Source organism: Sesamum indicum, linkage group LG3, assembly GCF_000512975.1.
Source record: "Sesamum indicum cultivar Zhongzhi No. 13 linkage group LG3, S_indicum_v1.0, whole genome shotgun sequence".
NCBI lineage: Eukaryota > Viridiplantae > Streptophyta > Magnoliopsida > Lamiales > Pedaliaceae > Sesamum > Sesamum indicum.
Genome location: NC_026147.1, coordinates 20,143,776 through 20,157,931, shown reverse-complemented (window position 1 = coordinate 20,157,931; position 14,156 = coordinate 20,143,776). Strand labels below are relative to the sequence as shown.

The 14,156-nt window shown below is 36.4% G+C and overlaps 4 protein-coding genes across 5 annotated transcripts; 2 read left to right on the top strand and 2 right to left on the bottom strand.

Moving 5' to 3' along the window:
• On the top strand, window positions 1,123-2,431 carry LOC105158931 (ATP synthase delta chain, chloroplastic-like). The gene has a single exon (XM_011075848.2). The coding sequence runs from the start codon at window positions 1,477-1,479 to the stop codon at window positions 2,215-2,217; it is 741 nt and encodes a 246-aa protein (XP_011074150.1). The 5' UTR covers window positions 1,123-1,476; the 3' UTR covers window positions 2,218-2,431.
• Window positions 5,210-6,709, top strand: LOC105158930 (protein EPIDERMAL PATTERNING FACTOR 2). The gene is made up of 3 exons (XM_011075846.2): window positions 5,210-5,376; window positions 5,890-5,945; window positions 6,223-6,709. Exons 1-3 carry the CDS (start codon window positions 5,289-5,291, stop codon window positions 6,406-6,408), a joined length of 330 nt encoding a protein of 109 aa, XP_011074148.1. The 5' UTR covers window positions 5,210-5,288; the 3' UTR covers window positions 6,409-6,709.
• LOC105158929 (dnaJ-like protein MG002) lies at window positions 6,856-13,600 on the bottom strand. 2 transcript variants are annotated; one of them, XM_020692335.1, is made up of 6 exons: window positions 13,468-13,600; window positions 12,110-12,435; window positions 10,266-10,340; window positions 8,505-8,644; window positions 7,560-7,697; window positions 6,856-7,213 (listed from the first exon to the last, which is right to left on the bottom strand). In XM_020692335.1, the coding sequence occupies exons 2-6, from the start codon at window positions 12,369-12,371 to the stop codon at window positions 7,007-7,009; spliced, it is 822 nt and encodes a 273-aa protein (XP_020547994.1). In that variant the 5' UTR covers window positions 12,372-12,435; window positions 13,468-13,600; the 3' UTR covers window positions 6,856-7,006. The 2 variants fall into 2 exon arrangements, with proteins under 2 accessions (XP_020547994.1, XP_011074147.1); XM_011075845.2 differs by having other exon boundaries at window positions 12,110-13,546.
• Window positions 13,545-13,985, bottom strand: LOC105158928 (RING-H2 finger protein ATL2-like). Its single transcript, XM_011075844.2, has one exon. The coding sequence runs from the start codon at window positions 13,983-13,985 to the stop codon at window positions 13,545-13,547; it is 441 nt and encodes a 146-aa protein (XP_011074146.1).

Below are 14,156 nucleotides of genomic sequence, written 5' to 3'. Positions count from 1 at the left end.
GGTAGAGTTTTGCTCTTGCAATTGCATCGTTACGATTATGAGTTGGATGTCTAATTTTCTGAACAGTAATGATAGTATCTTCTTGTACTTGAACTAATGACTCACAGTTTCTAAGTAAAGAGTAAGAGGACCGAAACATGCCACTAAAAGACTACTAAGATAAAAATGTTCTATCAAGAACGTGGAGGACGTACAATAGGCATTTGGTCAGATCTAGGATGAATCATACATGGAAACTAGTTGGAGTTGGCTGCTCTCCCAGGTCCTTGATCTAAAATCCCTGGGGAAGAGGACTAAGTTGGCCTTTCCAAACCGTTGGGTGCACCATCTCCCTTTAACCTTTTGAGTGAAAATGCGGCAAAAGGAAAGGAAGGAAAATTCGTGGATCGACCCCATCATCTACACCAAGTAGGAACTACGAGAACACATCAAGGGCGCCTTCGGCATTCAGTAATCACAGGCCTACTATAGGACCCTGTTCAATAAGTTAGTAGCCATCCGTTCTCAAGTTGGGCAAGAAGGATCGAAAAAGGGCAATACTCATTCTTGAAACCATCATTCTTAGGACAAATGCTTGTCTTTACCACAGCTCATTCATTATTCAACTATAAATTTGATGCAGGCAAGTATTTTGTATTGGTCGTAGACGAAGAACTTGAAAGGCTTATAAGCCTTAGGACTTTCTCTTTTAGTAATGTGTTTTTTCAAAATAAAACCATGAGGCTCATATTAAGTCAAAGTGAATAATACTATACACCGACGATCGAAACACAAGAGCACTTCATTTGGTGCCATCTATAGAAATAAAGTCATGTGCTCGTCCCAAGCACTCATCTGGGACAAATGATATAGACGAGTACCCTACAATGGTTGCAGACAAAGTGCATGAGCGATTTCTAAATCCTAAGATTTCATTTTCTTAGTAAATTATTTTTTCAAGATGATCGTAAGATTTTTATAAAGTTCAAATGAACAATACTTCATACAATGGGATATCGATTGAAACGCAAGTCATATCGAAATTTTAACAAAATACTGAATAAAACTTGTAAAAAGAAAAACTGAATAAAATCAGTTAAAAATTCTCAGTTTTATTAGACGAACGGGATCGTGACAAGTGAAAACGACTTTGGTATCATCAACACTCGAGTGGTTGGAATCTCATGATCCCATAATTCGGACACAGGTTTTATGGCAGTTTGGTAAATAAAGGAAGAAGGTAGTCCTCTAGTGAAAGGCAGCCACGTGTCAACTCCTTATCTTCTCCTTCAGATAAGATGGCATCCTTCTCCACAATCACTAGATACTCGCTCCAATCTCCACTGTCTATCGCCTTCTTTTCTTTCAATCCTAGCCGTTAAATCCCCCCCAAAATCCCTCCTCAAATTTCATGTAATCTCTCTGGCTCTCTCTCTCTCTCTCTCTCTCTCTATCTCATCACCACTAACACCTCGAGCATCAACCATCGCCGCTAGAATGGCCGCCGCCCTGCAGCAAACTCCTAACACCTACCGCTCTCGCTCACCGCCGTCCGCTCAGCTCCAATCCAAACCGACGATCAAGCTCTCCCTCTCATCCAACCTCACGCTCCCGAAGCTCAGCATCAAGCGCCTCCCCCGCCGCCGCGGAGGCGGAGCATCCGGCGCCAGAATGGCCGACTCCGCCGCCGGAAGCTACGCCAACGCGCTCGCTGACGTCGCCAAGTCCAACAACACCCTCGACCAAACCTCCGCGGACGTGGAGAAGCTAGAGAAGATCTTCTCCGACGAGCAAGTGCTGGGCTTCTTCACCAACCCCATCGTCGACGAGGAAAACAAGCGAAAAATGGTCGACGAGATCGCGAAAACGTCAAGCCTGCAGCCGCACGTAGCGAACTTCCTCAACATCTTGGTGGACATGAAGCGGATCGATCTAATAAAGGAAATCGTGAAGGAATACGAGTTGGTGTACAACAAACTGACGGAGACGGAGCTGGCGATCGTCACGTCTGTGGTGCAATTGGAGTCGCAGCATCTGTCGCAGATCGCGAAGAAGGTGCAGCAGTTGACGGGGGCGAAGAATGTCAGAATCAAGACGGTGATCGACCCGTCTCTGGTTGCCGGGTTCACGATCCGGTACGGAAACTCAGGGTCGAAATTGATTGACATGAGCGTGAAGAAGCAGCTTGAGGAGATTGCTGCTCAGCTCGATCTTGGGGACATTCAATTAGCTGTATGATTTATCTTGTTTTAATTTTCCTTTTTCCCCCCTCAATTTTTGGCAAGGATATACTTTGATAATTTCCATGTGTAAGCATAGAATTTGGATCGACTTATGATTTTTTTTTTTTTCTTTCTTGAGAATATGTGTCAAAATGTTGTTGTCCAAATATATAATTCGTATATAATGCGGGTATAAGATCATGGGCTTGACTCCTGCTTATTTCTTATCTTATTTTAGGAATAATTACACTGTTGTTCCCTCAAGTATGATATAATTGAAACGTAAACTTTTTGTATATCTAATATTTCTGACTTTTATTTTAGTTCAACAAATGAAAGTCCTCTTTTAATTAAAATTTATCGTAATTTATTGATATTAATAAAGAAATTTAAATAAAAATTTATATTTATCTTTAATTGACTTATTACAAACTTAGTTGTAAATTTTTTAAAAAATTATGACCAAACTACCTCTATAAAGGTAAAAATATAGCTAAGTACATGCATTAGTATGTGAAGATGTATAAAGGCAGTTAGACAGAAAAATATTTATTTGATCTATAATAATTCAGTTATAAATCGATTAGAGCTGAACATGAATTTTTATTTTTATTTTTGCTAATATCAACAAATTTTGATTGACGAATAGATATATTTGTTAAATAGAAACAAATTTTAAGAGTAGTAGATGTAATTGATATCTTTTTAATTCACTTATAATTAATAATTCAATATCTTGAATAATTTAAAATATATATATATATATATTATAAAAAATAAAAATAAAAAATAGAAGATTGCCTACAAAGCAAATCAATTTATAATTTTAGTATTCTCACCTAATTACATGTATTAAGCGATGCATAATTTTATTTTGTCGCAATAATTATCTTATAAAAATTGTCATTAGTCAGAGTCTGGTGATAAAAAAAAATTATGCATAAAATTATCACTAAAAATAATCATATTCTTTATTTATAAAAGTAAACATATGACAATTTTTTATTCGAATTTGATCAATCTAAGAAGATAAACTATTTAGGTCCAATTTACTTAGAGTGATGAGATTAGGTAGTACATACAACTTTGGAATTAGCGATGGGATTGGATTAAAAGTGAGTATCTTAAATGTACCAATTTTATGTTTATTCCATAATTTGCAGTTGAGATGTGAAGTAATTTGTATTTTCTAAAAATTGGCCCCAACCCTATTCACCTGGCACGATGAGAACTTTCAGTAAAACCCTGAAGTTGGGAAAGCCTGATATGCCTGAAACAACCCACCTACTAATAGATTTAAACAATAAAGTATGAGTTCTAGCAAAAGGGCATTTCTGGGAGAAGAATGGAATTAACAAGGACATAAAAGGCAACATAAAATTTGTCCAAACCAACGGATTTAAAACCTAAAACCACAATCCCCTGGCAGGTTTTAAATCGCCCAATTTCTTGTCTAAAATTTGAAAAGGTTAATAATTCATCATCAATGGTAATTCAAAACCAAAATAAACTAGCTTTTCATTTTCTCTCATTTACTTATGATAGTTTCTAAAAATAAAATTTTTTGTCACGTCAAAAGACTTTGGGCATAATAATTTGTCAATCGAGCAAATATATATCTTCATGTAAAACTAATTTTCGTTCGTGCAATATTATGTTAAACGTGTTGCTTGTAAAGACTACGATTATTTTTCATTAATTTATTTTATTATTATTTAAAGTGGAATTTGTGTAGTATATTATAACTTTTCTTTTTCGTTTTTTTTTGGTGGGATTCTTCGAAATTAAATATTGGAACATGGAAAGATATGTATAAATGAGTAATGAGTGTCCGAAAAGAGGCATAGAAGAGAACAAGTACCAGAAAATGAAGAAAGTTCATTTAATTCCAAGAGACTCGTCAGATTCACTTACTCAGTTTTTCTCTTTACTGATTGATGTCCGTTTGCACGTTATTTCTTCCCTCTCTCTCCTTACCATTAATACACTCCAATTTTTTGTTATTTTAAATTAGTTTTATTTTATTTTATTTTTGATATTATATATCTATATATATATGTATATTTTAGATAGATCAAATGTTATTAAACAAGATACAACGATATTTAAAAAATATAGAGTACGGTACGTGTGGATCCAGTTGATTTTGGGTATAGGAATAAATGAATGATGGGATAAGTTTGAATAAAATGTATGATATAAAAAAAATCAGAATTAGTTATAGATAGTTTACTTTGTTATATTATTTTGGTCGGATAAAATTGATTTTATTGTTTACTTTGCATGATAACTAAAAAACGGGGTAAAATGATCTTTTTACCCCTTTTTATCCGATTGGGTTGTTTGGGATTGATAACTCAACCCACCTTAAGAAGTAGACTGAATTATTCAACATGCACAATAGATAAGTTTGAGCCCGCGTCTGGCGAAGTAAATGAGCGATTAAGAGGGATTAGGCTGCTTATTCGTCCCCAATCCCCCAAAGCTAAATTAAAAAGTTTAGCTTTTACATTTGGAAATATTACAATACAACATAAAATTACAGATACAAATTTGTCAATTAGTTTCAGACTTGCATCAAACACTCAGTCGTATACTAATGAAGCAGCATACATGCATACACATATACAAAAAATTCGAACATCAATAAGTCTGACAAAACTTGCACTAACCACATGACAAGTGGTTGACGCACAATTTACAAAAATATAATTACACTTTTTATGTGATTGATTCAATCATATCAAACTTATTGCAGTAAGAAATTTTTACGCACAGACATATATACATGTAAATATAGGAAGTTTATAGGAGAAATATTCATCAGATTTTGAATTGGAAGCCAATATTATGGGACACAAGGAAACTCGTGACTCTTTGAACAGGCAGCCGTGTTTCATGTGAAGTCCATCAGATGTACTTCCTGCATTAAATCCTCTCCTCTTACCTCTCCCCAACTATGTTTATAAACCGCTTCCATGTCCCAATATTCTCCCCAACCACAATTTCCTTTGCTTTTTACTACTTCGATTTTCCATTTCTCATGTGATTTCGGTCTCACGTTTCTTCACAAAACTCTAACAAGCAATGGGAATTATGAGCAGAACCAGTTCCTTAACCTTCTCAATTATTGTCTTGCTACTGACCTCTACTGAAGGCCTTAGGCCTTATCATTGTAAGCGCCCCAACCATTGTCTTTATTTCTCCCAAGAGTTTGCAATTTTAGTCTTGGAAATATGGGAGTGGCAATTTGTGCTGTGATTTTAAAAATTGTGCACAAATTTGCTAAAATGGTTGGGAAAATGCACGTGACCAACTTAATTTGGTGCACTTTTCCAGTTGTTTTAGCAAATTCAGTCTATTTTGTCCTCAATGTGCGAATTTTTTAAAATTATAGGATAAAATTGTCAAAATGGATATGTATAGAACTAAAATTACGATATTCCCTCGTTTCTCTTTTCTATCTTTTTGTATTTCTATATGCATTATTTTTATATCTATATCCACATATATCTATTTTATTTCTTTTTTATGTATAATTGTTCGAGTTATACTTTTCTTGAAATAAACAGCAATTATGTAACACTTGTGATACAGTTAATATGTGATTTAGATCAAACTTCATGCAATTTGGACTAGAATGTTTCTTTTCCTTGGATATGAACTAATTGCTATTGTTTCCTTCCAGTTGCCCACCATAGCAAAGGCACTCACAAGGGTGAGCAAAGCCATATGCACATTAAGGTATATGTTTACAGATACACTCACCATATCGCACTTATTTTTGACTTACTTTACACTAAGCTTAATTCTTCGTTTTGACATATAATGAGCTATGTCACTTTACATGATGAATTACTTCAACAACTTCTTAATTGCATGTGCTTCCAAATGTTCTGCAAGATTCAAAATTTCCAAATATTAATTATTCATTGCTCCACGCGTATGTCACACGCACACATATGTACATATAAACAGACTTATTTTCAGGAAAATGTAATCTAAATTGTGTGGTGGGCAGGAAGGGGAAATAGGAATGGAGCTATACCCGACGGGGTCAAGCCTGCCGGATTGTTCCCATGCATGTGGTCCTTGCACGCCTTGCCGGAGGGTAATGGTCAGCTTCACAAAGTGCGCAGTTGAGTCCTGCCCAATCGTCTATCGCTGCATGTGCAAAGGAAGATATTACCATGTCCCATCCAATTGACATATCAATATATATACCTTGAAACCAAGAACACCGGATCAATGTTGTTTGATCTTTCTGTTATATGGACAGCTGATGGAGTTGCTGCTTTTTGTTGGGTTAAACTATTAGCAATTGTGGCAGCATGTAGTAATTAGTGTAATAGAGTTGTAGGCAGGTGAAGATTTGCAGAAAAAAGAATTAAGTGATGCAGAGATGTAAATACCAGCTGAGATGGTCCAGTTTTGGTCTTCTACTCCTTTTTTTTATCTTTCTCGGCATTTTGCCAAGTTTAGGCAGCTGAATCATGTCTGTTTTTGTTGCTTAATGACTGCAGTTTCATATTTTACTAGTATTTCACAACCTTATATGCATAAAACAAATGTATAAATATTTTCATGAGTATAAATTGCATACACTTAATGTGCATCTCTAACTCAGAATACAACACTAAATTACAATACAAGATAAAGACAAACTTTCCGACAATGAGAAAGTTGAGGATAGTATTCAACTTTGGTCCACGAAATAGTTGTTTGACAATATATACAATTATATTTCAGGGATTCGTAGAGTAAAAAGTAAGAGTATCAGAAAACCAACATCCGAGGGGTATCATCTACAATTCATTTTCATCCTTTTCAAGTTCAAGGCCCTCTGCTGCCAGAAGCTGGCCTATGATCTTTTTCTTATCTTCTTCAGCTTTTCTCCGCATTAAGTCCCTTTTTCTTAGCACAAGTGTATGTCTCCTTAAAGTGCTATGGAAGTTCTCTATGGAAGCCTTTTTCTCTTTCACCAGTATCTTTCTTTCTTCTTCAGGATCAATCTGAATATCCAATTAGTAAATATACAAAGGTCAGAACATTTCTGCAAGTTCTAAACATTATTATACGGTTACGGGTACTTAGGAAGAAAATGTGAATGGTTGGCTAGAACAACACACAAATATTCTGTAAACATATAAGCTTGCAGAGATTATGACTTTTCAGTTTCCAAGTTCTGACTTTAGGATTGAAGAAAACATAACTTTTTTGAGCCAGAAATTTTTAATGTTGAACAATTGGAATGCAAGAATTCACCCAATAGATTATTACCGATGCTTCCTAGTTTGCAGATTACAGATACTAAGAACCCCAGAACAAAATGAAGGAAAGAAAAGATCAAAATACCACCTTTGAACGAGCAAGGCGACGTGCACGAAGATTCAGTTCACGTTGCTGTTGTTCAGCCCAAGCTGCAATTGCCATATCACCTCTTTGGTCAAATGCTTTTCGCTTCTTCATAAGCCACTCCATCCATGCTTGAGATGCCTGATATAATTCAGGGTAGGGTGCATAGACATGAGAAATAATGGAAAACGAAAAGGATGAACATGGGCCAGCAAAGAAACTCGTCTCCTTAGGGGTTGTGAAAAGAAAGCTTAAAATTCATTCATCTAAGACAAATTTCATCTTACACATTGATGTAATGTCACAAAAGACATAGTAGTTAGTACATTTGATCTTAAGAAAAATGTCATTTCTCACCCCAGCAAAAATATCCTCACATTAAAATACACTTAAGTTGTCACCAGCTTGAAATTTGTTAGACTTTGAGATTTGGAGTACTTTGCATGTCAATACATACTATGTGGAATCTTTTACTTATAAAAAATGTGTAGAAAGGGAAAAATAACAGTGGACAGATGCAGTACCTCCTCACTTTTCACTTTTAAAATGCTATTGGCAACCACCTTTGGGCAGTGGAAACCTTTTACATCTAAACAGGAAATTGCACGAGTACAACTAGTTATGTGACGCATATATCTTTGTCCTTTATTTCGATCGAGTAGTAACATCTGATGGCATAATTTAACCTAGGAAATGAATTTGAAAAAAAAATGCCAACTCGTTGAACGTATAACACTCTTTGTATACTCTTAGTTCAGCATGAATATCATGGCTGCCATTGGACAATTTTTTTATCTTCTAGACAAGTCATATGAAGCTAAGGGCATAGCCCTAGAAAGCTGCTAGGATAGAGAATCAGAGATTACAGCACTCCTAGGATTTATCTCAAGTGAGGGATTTGAATATGTCTGGGTGAAAATAAACAGAGAGAATGAGAACAATTGTCACCTTCATTGGATTCACACGATTGTCAGTGTCATATTGCCTTCGGTTTTCCTCATCAACAAGAAGTTCATATGCAGCCTGAATCTTTATAAATCGAGCTTCAGCTGTTTCACCTTCATCTAAAGCCCCTCTACCATCATAAACTTAACAACATAAAAAGATGTGCATTAGTAATAGAGAAAATAATTTTATGCTGAGCAGGAGATAGTATGATATGCTGAATGTTCAGCAGTCAGCAACAAAAATGGCAGGAAATCAAGTAGTTATAAGGGAACTTTTCCTTTTCATTCAGTTAGCTTCATCATTTAGATGTTACACCTCCTACAGTTCGGAATCAGATCTCTCTAAAGAGATCTTCTCATTGTAGCCTCTTTTGTTTCCTCTAAGGAACTTGTATAAGTTATGCAAACACTTTGAAACCAAGCACAAAGCTTTACGTGATGTTTTACAAGAATAACAAATAAACCATAACATGAACATTAAATTTGGAATTTATACAATGCAGCAAGTTTACAGATAATATTACTCCAAAAACATAGCAGAAGAACAAGATCAAACCTGGAAACTATTTCATCTTTCACCAATTCAAAGTAACAAACACAAAAGTTGCACGATTCAAATAAATCACAATAAAATGGGCCAATTATGGGACAGGAGAAGAATCATAAGTCTGAGAATACAAAATATAATCATACAAAGAGAACAGAACTATATCGTGTTGGCTGCCAATATCTCACGAAGACAGAGCAGCTATTGCATGGACAGCAACCTTGCCTGAACTTGGCATTCAAAGTTCTGCCACATTGACACTTTTGAAAATAAAACCTTATCTTTTGAGTTTCAGTGAAATACTGCAGAGCAAGAGTCAATTGATATCATCATGCTTAGAATAGGTGTATTTCCTTCTATGAATCCCCTTGCCAAGAAGTTATGAACCACATTCATGTTTCTGGTAATCTGAGTAGGCAACAGGTGCACTAGCAACGAAGGAACTAGGTCTGCAAGGGAACTGTCAACTAACTTCCAGTTCAAGTAATCCGGTCTTTGATTTGATCAAGTCAGGTTATTAAAATCACAGCAAGGTCCAGAAACCAACACTTGAATTACAGTCACTAGGAATTTTTCAGTATGATTTTTGAAAGAAAGTTACATCAAGAGCCTCACCATTGGCAGTCATCAGATTTTAATGATTACAAATAGGTTTTGTATTGACTCAGTAGTTATAGTGGCACTGAGAGAAAAAACCGGAATATGACCATTGCCATCAGACTTCTAAGAATCTAAAGACAAACAGCCAACTGTGCTCTCCGATATCTAACTTGATTCACCTACATGGAACTCATCATGAGCTATATCAATGGTTTTCAGTTACAACATGCTTCTCCTTGCCTATTTTATCGACTTGAAGCTCAAACCAGTGGTTCTACTCCATCCAAATACTGATACCGTATGATTTGAAGGCTAGGAACAAGGCTGTTGAGCATGCAGTCTTGTCGCATAAAGAGGAAATGGATTAGGAGAGGGGTCAATGAGTGCATATATGACAGCCAAGGTCTACACTGCTCCCCTGGACTGGGCCCTTCCACGCCTGAACACTTTTCGAACCAACACACACAATTCACGTGTAAGCACATGGATTCACATTCCTAACTTGAGTATGTGAAAATTGTTTGCATGTTTTCATACTGAAATACAATCAATAATAATATGTATATATATGGAGAAGGTTTATTAGATATAGGCTACAAAAGAGTAGGGACGAACCATCCGGATGATAGAACTTAGCCAAGCGTCTGTAAGCTACTTTAATTTGCTCTTCATCTGCATCCCTTTCTAATTCTGCAAGTGAAGAGTTGCAGATGCTGTACGTTAGTCATGACACTGAAAGAGAATTAAATAATAGCCACAAAAGTGACAAAAAGATAAAGAATTTAATTCAAAGATGCATCGCAAACAAGAATGCTCAGGAAACAAAAAAATGATAAAAATCTTAACTGCCTAAAAGTAATAGTTTCAACCAAAAGTCAGCATTAGACGTTTACCAGCACGAGGAGGCGGAGGGGGAGGGGAGCATAGATAATATGGCTATATTTCTGCAGTGAAGAACTTATCAAAAGACACAAAAGGTCGCAAAAGCAAATACCAAAGGAAGACAAGTTAAAAACAGGTGAACTCCAACCCTTCCTACTTGCTTCTACATATTTGACCGGAAAAAAAGCAATTATAATTCAAATCCCAAACAATCAACTCTGACTGTCCTGAATTTTTACTATTTTGATACTCCAATGAAATTGTTAACCAAATCTTTTCTGTTTTCAAACTACAATAGCTTAAGCATCTTACTTTGCATGACTGATGATAATAGAAACATTCAGCAAAAATCATAGGTTTTACTCATCAGATGCCAGTGGCCCCACAAATCTAGACTGGACCCATGAGAGCTAAATGAAGGCCTACTCGTTTATGGGCCACACAGTTTGACCTATCCAACTGACAGTTCAACAGAAAAAGTAAAACAATATGACTAGTTGAGAATTGCTAAATAATAAAGCAAGAAATCGTTATCATTAATGCTGTCTACTTCCACGCTGTAAAACAAAATTACAGTAAAGGGTCCTCTGTGTCTCTGTCTCTCTATGTTCATGTGTCTATCTATGTGTTTGTGTGTATGCATGATTGTCTGTATAAAAGGATTTACATTTGGTGACAGTTATCATGAATGTGTCCACAGAATATCTTGTGGAAAGGATAAGCACAGGCAATAAAAGAAACAACAGTGGCTCATGATTGTAAGAACCACATTCGAATGGCTGAACTTAATGGAGTTCCTAGTAAGAAAATCTGGAATTGGATAATCCACACAGTTATAATCATTTTTACCTTTTGAAATTTCCAAAACCCACAGACCTGGAACTGGCAAATAAGTTTAGTATTCAACTGGCCTTAACTAGTTTATACATTAGCAATTTAAGACTTAATTTTAGAGAGGACTCCAAGTCCCTATTCGAACTGGCCAAGAGGCTGATATACGCCAGTCTGAAATCAGAGCTCATTTGTGGTAAAGCAATGTCTCATTGCAAGACAATAAACCATCATACTTTCTCCCCAGAATCTGATTACGATGTCTCATTGCAAGACAATAAACCATCATTACGATGTTAAACAGAATCTGGAGTGTCCCCAAATCTTGCTGAAAGTTTCCAAATAAACTGCCCCAGTTGATGTTTCGCCAAACTAAGGCTAGAAGGAAAGCATACAGAGCAGGAAAAATGCAAGCACTGTGCTTGCATGTCTACTTCCACACCCACCATATTGATGTAGTAAGTTGTTTGAGTTCATCTTTGCTCCAAAATGACAGGCTTTGCCCTTCCACTTTTAACTCACTACTAGTTCAACATAATACCAATTCTAATTCTTTTTTTTTCTTAAACAACATCCTATAACTATATTGGTTAGGGAAAACAGAAATAGTTTTAAAACATAATTCCTAAAAGCCGCTGCAGAAAAATAATTCCAAGTCAACAATTCCCCGCCAACAGTCACTCATACTAGCAAAAATACGGGAAGAAAAGATTATCAAAAACAGTAAAAAGCCAAAAAATGATTACCTAGAGTTTCATACGGAGATTTGGAGTCGGTCCAATTAGAAGCCCGGGTAGCAACCATTCTCCTCTGCCGATTCAACCTCCCCCGCGGTCCGTGTTCTCCCAATCCACCGAACCAAACAGCATAAACCGAGGACGACGGCGACGGAGGTCTAACACTACTCTTAGGATTTTCAACCGAGTAAACTTTAACCACCGATCTGTAGCAACACGCCGTGGAAGACAATACGGCATGCGGCCTACATATCGCCCTCAAATTGCTCATCGTCCTCAGTTAGGAACAGCTGAGCGCGTCGAATTCTCTCTTTCCCACGGAATTCTTGAATGAACTGAGATGAGTGAAGAGTTGAGGAAGAGAACCGTGAATGGAAATTGATCTGAATCTTTGGAGTTTGGTTCGTAGAACTGAATCTTTGTGGATTCTTCTCTACTCTGTTTTCCTTTTTTTATATTTTTTCGCCTTCAAATTATATGTGGATCATTTCGCTCCAAAATTAGTTGACAGTTGGAGTGCGGAATTAGCTCTTCCTGAATTGACGTTTTTGCCCCCTCTCTTTTCTTCTCGTACGGTCCAACTTAACGTAATTGCTATTTACACCCAATGCCAATCATTGCATCAATAGCTTCAATCCTAATCACACTACTTCTCACAAATTTTATTTATTTTGAAGCCCAACATGTCACATTTTTTTTTTAGATTTAAAGAAGTGGGATTCATTTCGATTAACTCAATAAAAAGTTTAGTTAATTAAAATTTTGATATACTGACTTGACGTATCAAATACTGCAAACACTCGCGATGAATTTGAACCAGACAAGTTCTTTAAATATTTCGTCTAAAATCTGATTCAAAATGATTGAAGAATTTTAAAACCAAGTTGGATATATATTTTCTTGATTCATTCTTTGAAAACTTATCAGCATCATATCTTTATTCAAGAATATATTAATTTAGAGCAAATTAAATTTGAACAGATGGAATGCAATTCCAGTAATCTACAAGTGATTAAGTAAAATATTGTACGTGGATTGATGATTATTTTGTAGTAAAGACATAAAGCTTTTCAACATTATTATTATGAAATATATGTCTATATATCCTTGTAAATTTATGGTGCACTATTATTATTAATAGTAAAAACCAACACCAAATCACCCGAAAAAATATTAAATCAGATGAGTAATGCTTCCTCTGCTAGCAAATGCTCAAACTGATTCTGTTGATGCCGGCACGAGTTCTGTATTGATTGCCGATGAGAATTAAGTTTGTGTGGCTTATTATGAGTCTAAAGCCCCATCTTCATAACGAAGGTTTGTTCGGGACAAGATTGTATAGCTACAAAGTTAGAGGCAGATAATACCTCGCACCACAAGGGCTGATCGCATCACACATTGCATCAGTACAAGAATCCAGTACATCTCCTACCATGCAAGGCATTCAACAAGACAAGAGCCAATTCCTTCTCAACCCATCATTTTCCCACTCAATTTGCATCTGATGATACTTAGCCGCAACCACCTCAGGCACTACCAAGCTCCTGCACAACGGGCACGTAGGCCGGCACCTTTGCAGCCATTTCTCCAGGCAATGCCTATGAAACACATGCTTGCAGTCCACCAGCTCCCTGCCCACATCCCCTTCTGCAAACTCCGACAAACAAATGCTGCAAAACTCGACCAGCTCCGGCTCAGCCCTTTTTTGGTAACTAAACGTCGAGCTTTTCTTGTTGATCATCGACGTGTACTTGTAGGTTGAGCTTAGATGCCTGTAGTTCTTCCATAAAACACAAATCGCTAACACGGTTAACCGGAGCAGTTGAGGAAAAACAGCAAGAATTTTATGAACGGAGCAAGAAAAGAGCTTTGCTAGAGGTCTCATTTAATTTGAGCTACGCTTTGCGTTTGGACAAGGGAGTTTTTGGGAGGTTGAGTGTTGAGAACATATTGTTTAATAAGATCCCACCAACCCTCTTGATATGATTTGTGTTGAAATAAGTGTGTTTTTTGAGGTAGTTTTGTATATAGACCATTTGGCCTTGCAAGAAAAGTT

Bases quoted from the DNA above. Each gene is read 5' to 3' on its own strand.
- LOC105158928 (XM_011075844.2), bottom strand. From the start codon at position 13,985: ATGAGACCTCTAGCAAAGCTCTTTTCTTGCTCCGTTCATAAAATTCTT.
- LOC105158929 (XM_020692335.1), bottom strand. From the start codon at position 12,371: ATGAGCAATTTGAGGGCGATATGTAGGCCGCATGCCGTATTGTCTTCC. The intron at 7,698-8,504 runs GTGACAATTGTT...GAATTATATCAG, and splicing joins ATCGTGTGAATCCAATGAAG to GCATCTCAAGCATGGATGGA. The intron at 7,214-7,559 runs GTGGTATTTTGA...TTGGATATTCAG, and splicing joins GTCGCCTTGCTCGTTCAAAG to ATTGATCCTGAAGAAGAAAG.
- LOC105158931 (XM_011075848.2), top strand. From the start codon at position 1,477: ATGGCCGCCGCCCTGCAGCAAACTCCTAACACCTACCGCTCTCGCTCA.
- LOC105158930 (XM_011075846.2), top strand. From the start codon at position 5,289: ATGGGAATTATGAGCAGAACCAGTTCCTTAACCTTCTCAATTATTGTC. The intron at 5,377-5,889 runs GTAAGCGCCCCA...GTTTCCTTCCAG, and splicing joins AGGCCTTAGGCCTTATCATT to TTGCCCACCATAGCAAAGGC. The intron at 5,946-6,222 runs GTATATGTTTAC...TGTGGTGGGCAG, and splicing joins AAAGCCATATGCACATTAAG to GAAGGGGAAATAGGAATGGA.